The sequence below is a fragment of the Penicillium paradoxum genome, assembly GCF_028828445.1.
Source record: "Penicillium paradoxum strain IBT 22861 chromosome Unknown utg000006l_segment0_segment0, whole genome shotgun sequence".
Lineage (NCBI taxonomy): Eukaryota > Fungi > Ascomycota > Eurotiomycetes > Eurotiales > Aspergillaceae > Penicillium > Penicillium paradoxum.
In genome coordinates, this window is record NW_026643184.1 from 395,932 (window position 1) to 403,792 (window position 7,861).

At 51.3% G+C, this 7,861-nt stretch overlaps 2 protein-coding genes across 2 annotated transcripts; both read right to left on the reverse strand.

The window, feature by feature from the left end:
- Window positions 1-31: 31 nt before the first annotated feature.
- atrF (ABC drug exporter AtrF) lies at window positions 32-4,731 on the reverse strand (the record flags this gene model as incomplete). The annotated part of the gene is made up of 2 exons (XM_057177695.1): window positions 32-3,796; window positions 3,850-4,731. The coding sequence occupies 2 exons, from the start codon at window positions 4,729-4,731 to the stop codon at window positions 32-34; spliced, it is 4,647 nt and encodes a 1,548-aa protein (XP_057029439.1).
- Window positions 4,732-5,867: 1,136 nt separating this feature from the next.
- Window positions 5,868-7,426, reverse strand: N7457_006652 (cardiolipin synthase; the record flags this gene model as incomplete). The annotated part of the gene is made up of 5 exons (XM_057177696.1): window positions 5,868-5,994; window positions 6,344-6,608; window positions 6,678-6,997; window positions 7,081-7,194; window positions 7,245-7,426. The coding sequence occupies 5 exons, from the start codon at window positions 7,424-7,426 to the stop codon at window positions 5,868-5,870; spliced, it is 1,008 nt and encodes a 335-aa protein (XP_057029440.1).
- Window positions 7,427-7,861: the final 435 nt, after the last annotated feature.

Consider the following 7,861-nt stretch of genomic DNA (forward strand, 5'->3'; position numbering starts at 1 on the left):
TAAAAACCAAAAAAACACATATCACCATCTCTTAATCACTCTCACTCTTCCCCTTAAACAATCCCTTAACACGATCAACCAGCAAACCAGCAACACCAAACAACGAGCCAATTCCAAAGCTCCAGCCTCTAACCCGAACCGTGTAAATGAAGAAATAAACCAAAGCCCAGTTGATAATAACAAAAGCCAAGAAGATTCCAAAACAGCGCCACTTGTCACCAACATGGACATTCAAATTCGCCATATACTGCTCTCCGTCGGTATACGGACAGTACTGGCAGTCAGCCGTGGCATCCGGGTTAACGAGGTATCCCGCCTTGGCGATGGAAGTGACGAAGTCACCCGCGTACGATGTACAAGTCTGGCCAGGTGGGGGGTTGAAATGCGTAGCTTCGAGGGAAGTGCATTCGACCCTGGTATTCGGGAGGACGGAGGAGAGGACGCCGCGGAACCACCAGGTCACTGGGTTGACGTAGTACATCCAGTATTTCCAGAAGACGGGGTAATCGGCGTAGGGACGGACGATGCCGTTGAAGAGGTTGACCATGACGAAGAAGAAGGGGAGGACGTTGGAGATGACGGTGAAAGATGGGGCGAAGGCGCAGATCCATTGGCCCCAGGAGGCTTGGAAGAGGAAGAAGAGCATGGTCATGAGGAAGACGTAGCCTGCTGTTGCGGAGTCGGTGGGGAAGCCGACGGGGTAGTACCAGAGCAGCCAGTAGATTAGGGCGGAGATTATGGCGGCGGGGATTTCGCAGACGACGTTTGCCGTGCAGAAGGCGACCCAGCCGTAGATGCGGGAGGGGTATTCGCGGGCTTCCCAGAGGGCGCGGTTGAGGTAGAATTTGGGCACGATGGAGTTGAGGACGATTGGGGGGATGAGGATGACGAGGAAGACGGAGAACATGCGGTTTTGCATTGAGGCTACGGTGTTGGGGAGCATCCAGAAGGTGAAGCCGTTGAAGATGCCGATGATGACGGAGACGAAGAGTTTGCTGTAGTAGTAAGAGGGATCACGCCAGTAGTTTCTGAAGAGACGTTTGGTGAGCTGCACGGTTTGGGTTGAGGCCGATGCGGCGAATTCGTATTGCGGACCGGATTCCTCGATGGGGACTTTGCTTCGTTCTGCGCGGATGCGGTCGATTTCAGCAAGCATTTCGCGGTTCTCGTCGGAGTTGCGCCATTCTTCGTTCCAGTCGACTTGTTTGCCGTTACGGTGGGTTGCTTTTGCCGCTGTTTCGAGGATGAATTCGGCGACGTTTTTGGAGGGTGGGCAGACAAAGCCGCGGTCACCGAAGTACTTGATTACGGAGGCGCCGTCTTGGCCGACGGGGCCGAAGTAGAAGGTGTTACCACCGGGGTTGAGGGCAAGAATCATGTCGAATTGCTGGATGAGCATGGATGAGGGCTGGTGGATTGTGCAGACGATGGCCTGGCCGGCTTGAGAGAGTTTCTTGAGGAAACGAACAATTGAGAATGCGGCCTGGCTGTCGAGACCAGAGGTGGGCTCATCCAAGAACAACAGAAGACTGGGCTTGGCTGCGAGTTCGACACCAATGGTAACGCGCTTCTTTTGTTCGACGTTGAGGGAGCCGATGATCGCATCTTGGATATCCTCAAGTTCGAGGAGGTTGATGATCCGGTCGACATAGTCAATCTTCTCCTGGTGCGGGACATCGCGGGGCTGTCGGAGGATGGCAGAGAACTCGAACGCCTCGCGGATGGTCGAAGTGTTGTCGTGCAGATCCATCTGCTCACAGAAGCCTGTGCCACGCTGGAAATCGGGGCCCAGCTTGTGGCCATCGACGAGCATCTCACCACCTATCACACCCATCTTCTGCCGCTGGGCCAGGGTGTTGAGCAAGGTCGTCTTTCCAGCACCCGAGGCACCCATCAAGGCAATCATGACACCGGGCTTGGCGTATCCATTGACATTGTTGAGAAGCCTGCGTGTTCCGTTGCCATAGGGGACAGTGTATTCAACGTTCTGCCAAGTGAAGCAGCGCTCACTTGAAGACAGACGGTTGAAAGCAGCATCATCGCCAGAAGATGCCTGACCACGGGCAAGAGCAGCATTGTCATTTTTGTTGGCAATCTTTTCTTCATCGTTGGCGTTGTTGGCCTTGGATGTAACGTGGGTAGATCGGTTGGACTTCTTGAAGACCAAAGCACCACCTCCACCACCAACGAATGACAGGGCCTCAGCAGCGACGACCGTCACCAGGATGTACAGCACGGTGAAGGCAATGACAACACCAAAGTTACGCCAGAGGTGGCTGCGCGTGAACTGAAAGTTGGCAGTCAAGTACTGCGCTCCAGTGATAGAGGGCTCGCCTAATGTCGATCCAGTCAAGGCACAGCCCTGGTACTTCGGATCCACCCCGGGACCCTGAGGGATGAGCTGAGATGGGTTGCATTGCATCACACGATCAGAGAATTCGTTGGTCAAGACGGACTCATAACTGTACGAGAGCGGATTGACATAAAACAACCATCCGAACCAGATGGAGTCATTGATAAGCGTCTGCTTGGGAATGACATAGCCAACATACAAAACGAGGAGGTTGAGCGCAATACCAGCAAATCGCACCGCATCATCGATAGTTGGCGACAGCGCAGCGAACATCCGGTAGAGCGAGGTAATACAAAAGGTGGTAGTGTACACGAACAGGAAGTAGATAAAGAACTTGGAAGCTGAAACATCCAAACCACTCATAAAATAGACAATAATCGTGAATGGGACAACCATGCAGAAAATCGCTGGGAAATCGACGACGACACGGGCAATCGAAACAGCAGAGGGACGGTAGAAGGCGTAATCCTTATGACGAGCGACGATGCCACGCCCGGTGACAGCGGGCATCAGCTCGGTCAATTGTAGCCAGCCAAGGAACAGAATAGAGAAGAACAGAGCACCACCGCGAGAGAAGGCACCGCTAGTATCCAAAGATTCTCCGTAGAACAAAGACGAGACAATGAGAGCATTGGAGATAATGATGAAGTACTTCGTGTAGAGGGAGGTCTTGTCGCCCCAAAGCAACCAGAACTCGCGCTGCACACAGGCCATGACCTGGCTTACGAGCGAGACGGTGTATGGGGACTTCTTGGAAACGGTCTTGGACTTGGACTGCGCGACCATAGACTGGAAGCGACGGGTGTCTGCCTGTTCGGTGTCCTTGAGGCGCTGTTCGTAGTTATAGACATCCTCCCAGATGCGCTTGTGAGCTTGATGGTTCTTGAAAGTGGTTTCTAATTCCTCGGCCGTCTTGGGAGTGGATGCTTCACGGCCGGGCTGGAATTGGCGGGCATTGGGGTCACAGAGCGAAGTCAAGAAGTCTGCTGTGGTGGATTGCGGAGGGCAGTAGAAGCCTAGGTCGATGAAGTATTGACGTGCTTCGTTTGCCGGGCCTTGGTAGAGCATGCGACCTTCATCAATGACCATGACTTTGTCCATGAGCTCATAGATACTCTCGCCAGCTTGGTATAATGTGACGAATGTGGTGCGCTTGCTAATGTCGGTCATGATACGGAGGGACTTTGCATAGTCCAGTGCGGTACTGGCATCCAGACCACGAGTCGAGTTATCCCAGCAGACGACCGAAGACTTGGTGGCCAGAGTCTCAGCGATACTCACACGCTTGCGCTCACCTCCCGAGACACCGCGAACATATTCGTTGCCAACCAAGGTGTTTTTGGTATGGCTGATGCCGAACATTTTCAGCAAGGCATCGATGATGACGGGGATGCTTTCGCGATCATGCTTGCGGGTCTTATTGATCAATGAGAACTTGAGAGTCTGCCAGACAGTGAGGGAGGGAAGTGCTGATCATCTTCGGGGTTGTAGTTAACTTCTCCACGGAAGCGCATGTTCTGGTCCTCGGACGAGAGACCACCATAGCTGACTTCACCATGAACACCAGCAAAAGCGGCACGGTCGTTTGCAATCGCCTTGAGGAAAGTGGTACATCCAGCACCGGGTCGACCCAGCACCAGCATCATCTCACCCTCGCGCACGGCACCGCTGAAATCATGGATTAAATCGCGAACGGGAGGCTTCTTGCCGAACCGCAGCTGTGGTACAAACTGACAGACAAGGTTATACAGATCCGGGCCGAAAGTGCCAATCACAGCATGGGGGAGAGTGCGTACGAAGGTGGCACCGGTCTCCACGCCTTGTACGGTGAGGTTCTTGAAGACAACGCCGACCTTCTTGGCAGGTTCACCAGCGGTTGTACGGCGTTCCAGGTGACCGCCTATCAAGAATTCACCAAGGTCGAAGCTATCATCAGCCTCACTCTCGGACTCTTCCTCGGCTTTTTCCTCGTCACGATGACTGGGACGGGACCTAAGGCGACCCAGGCCGCCCTTGGTGGCAGAGCGGGTGCGGTGCAGACTGAGGCGAGTGAGCTCCCGGCGCATCTCCTCGATATCCTCCATGGCACCGGTACGGGAGACCGCCCTGCCAGCTTCCTGCTCCCCCCAGCGGCCATCGTCGCTATTCAAAGAAGAGCCAGCAGTCGAGCTGGAGCTGGAAACTAGGTTGCTGAGACCTTCTGTGTTTTGGTGGACTTCTTGGGTATTGTATGGTTCTGAGATCACTGCCTGGTGTCTATCACCCCTAGAACTGGATTGTTGCATGGAGGATTGGGTATGGGCTCGGTACTCCGAACCGGTCTGTTCAGAGTGGTCCTCCATGTTCCCGGGGATTGGAGATCTACTCTCCGGCAGCATTCAATGGCAGATAACAGTGCAGTAGACAGGTTATAGCGATACGTACTCCGTCCAGCGATAGAAATGGTATTCAATACAGGAAAGAGAAAACAATAATCCCAAAAACCGGCAAACCGACGCTGCCTCGTGGAACCAGGTTATATACATAATATCGCCACCTCCCAATGTTAACTCCGAGCATTTGTAAGACGTCCAAAAGGCATTATCAAACCCATGGAATCCTTCGACGAATGAGAAGCAAGCCACCGAAGCAAAACCATGAACGAAGAGCTATAGTGGAGTCCAGTGGAGTTAACATGAGTCAGGGTGATTCACTATGGCGGGTTAGACCGTCACGGAATTTCCCTCTGCTCACGGAGATAGCCTGTTAGCCCCGGGCTTGCAGCAGGATTATTGGCTACGACGCCATCGTTTTCGTCGGGATATCCATTCCTCTCTGAATCCCTGTGGGGCTTATATGCGGCTTTCATATTCCGCCAGATATTAAGTATTGGCTTAGGCCTCTTGTCAGATTACCAATCTCTGCTTAGCAATGCGTTTGAATGCCCGTGGACGCTGTCTCTGGGTGCTTTCTTATTCACAGATACTCCGTAATCAAATATGATTGCTAACTGTTCATGCGACCAATCCCTAATGCCTGCTTCTTGGCTTTTGAGATCTGCAGGTCGATTTTTGGAGGTTCAGCCGAAACAGGTCCCCGACACCTAGCCCCGATGCCGAATGTCCACCGTGATCTCATTCTTCTCTACGGAGTACTCCGTATATTCACAGGGTTTGCTGGTCTAATTGTATTTCTATCACCCCCAGTACCACTCCTTTGGTGATTGTGATTTCGACGGCCAATCTCACACTCTATGCTATCATGTTATCTCCAATAAATTCGTAGACCGCACATTGGGATTCTTAGTTTTGGATATATCACATAGGGACATGCAGCTACACCGGTGTAGGCAGCCTACTCCATAATTCCTCTTCAGACATGTGCTTTCGTGGCTTCATGTTGCACCGGTCCAATACGTGGTGGGCTAGCTGGGATACTACATATGCACAATCCCCGTTAAGAGAATCTAGCCCGATCCTGCAGTAATCTCACATTTGAATACTATACAATACAATGCCGAATTCCGCTGCTTAGTTCACTTTCGCTTAGCAGCTGCTTGGGCAATTCGCTTTTGGATCTCTTCCTTGGAAAGAATCTTCACCGCGTTGTTGGAGAAGACATAGCTGAGACCAGACCACAGAGTGGTGCCGGCAACGAGGTATCTAAAATGGATTAGCAAGGACATGATGGATCAATAAAACAAAGAAAATAGATCAAAAGCGAAAACAAAAAAGAAACAAAATAAAAATAGAAACAAAAAACATACAACAGTGAGGATTCGCTGGTGGTCACCCACCCAACTACTAACTCACCGGCGTGTGGCTTAAGTACGGCTGAGCGGACGGGAAGCCCTGTTTTCCACACCCTATGGTCGTATGTACTGCAACCAGTGTGGAAATGCCTTAAGCCGGGCCAGAGAAGAGTGATCTTCCAGTGAAAAAAGCAAGGGAAAAAATGCAAAAGGAAAAGAAATGCACAAAGGGATATCACAAAGGGAGAAATCAAACTTACTGGAATCCAGTCATGGCTTCACTCAAATGCCAGGCACTAACCAACGCCTCGGGAACCACAGGGAGTGCAATGGCACTTCCCACCAACACCAGCTGCAGAGCGGTGTTGATCTTCGAGATCTCTGTCGGCTTGACCTCCGCAGAAGGAAGCGAGAAATCCCAGTACCGAGCCATGGTCTTGGGCTCAGGCAGCGAAATCCATCGGTAATAGATGGCCGACATTGCCAGACCAACGTCGCGACCGAGGATGATCACGGCGAGCCAAACTGTTTAAATGGGTCAATCCATGTCCATATACCAGCGTGATCAACAAATCCCGGTCAATACAAACTTACTAGGGAGAGCGCCATTCACGGCTAGACACGCAACACCGACGGTCATCAGTAGCTTATCAGCCATGGGATCGATGATGGTTCCGACCACCGTCTGGAGGTTATACCGCCGGGCGATATATCCATCGACGAGATCGGTGATTCCTGCATATGCGAACAGGGATAGTGCTGCGGTGTGGTAGTTGTTGACTAGGAGATACCCGACCACGGGGGCGGCAAGTAGTCGGGTGAAGGTGAGAATGTTGGGTACGGTGTAAATGTTTTCACGAGAAGTTGGCAGGGGAATCCGCGACAGAATAGGCTTCTTCTTGGAATCCTCGGTTCTATGCCGAGTTAGTTTCTGGTCTACTTGGACCCATCTGTCACTTGAATAATGGGGGTCTGGGGTTGAAGACTGTCAACCTACTCTGTCGGAGTTTGGGCTTTAGATTCTTCTGGGGTTTTTGAGCCAGACCATCTTTGCTGATTGAAGAAGGATGGCGGGATCAGCTGAGTCTGGAGACACCGGGGCTTCAATCCTCTGATAAATAGTCAGAATTGCACACTGTAAGACATGGGAGACGACCATACGTGGTTGGTAGTCGGTTCAATGTCAACCCAGTGGATGTAGATATACACCGGAGTCCATTTCTCTGGAGCGCTTCAGACTTGAAAACTGTTGATCGAACAGTAAAACGTGCGTCCTTTAAAAGCACCTGGGATCCCTGTCGACCAGCCCGGAGGGACAACTGGACTGTGCATGAGCCAAACATGGTGGCACAAGCACAAAAGTGACAATGGCAGGCGTTGACAACGCAAAATCAACGAGCAACACAGACAATTCACAAGATTTCAGTCAGAATCTTGAAATTCGTATACCCGGTCGTTTTCAGACTATGCAATAATGATTCTGTCCAGGCGATAGACCAGGGGACAAGCAGACACTCCTGAAATGCACAATCCTTAGTGCACTTGCAAAGTTAAAAACAACCTGATCAAAAATAAAACAAATGAGCGAAGCTGATTGCGCAGGAAATGCAACCAAAAAAATGACAGAATGTTGTATAGTACAGAGAAAATCTGGGGGCTGTTAGCTGGATATGTCGGAAACCGGGGCAACGCAGTCAAATAGGGCATACATATAAAACAACCCAAGACAAGAATTGATCCGTCCAGGAGATTTAAGAAGCTAAAACTAAAGAGCTCTA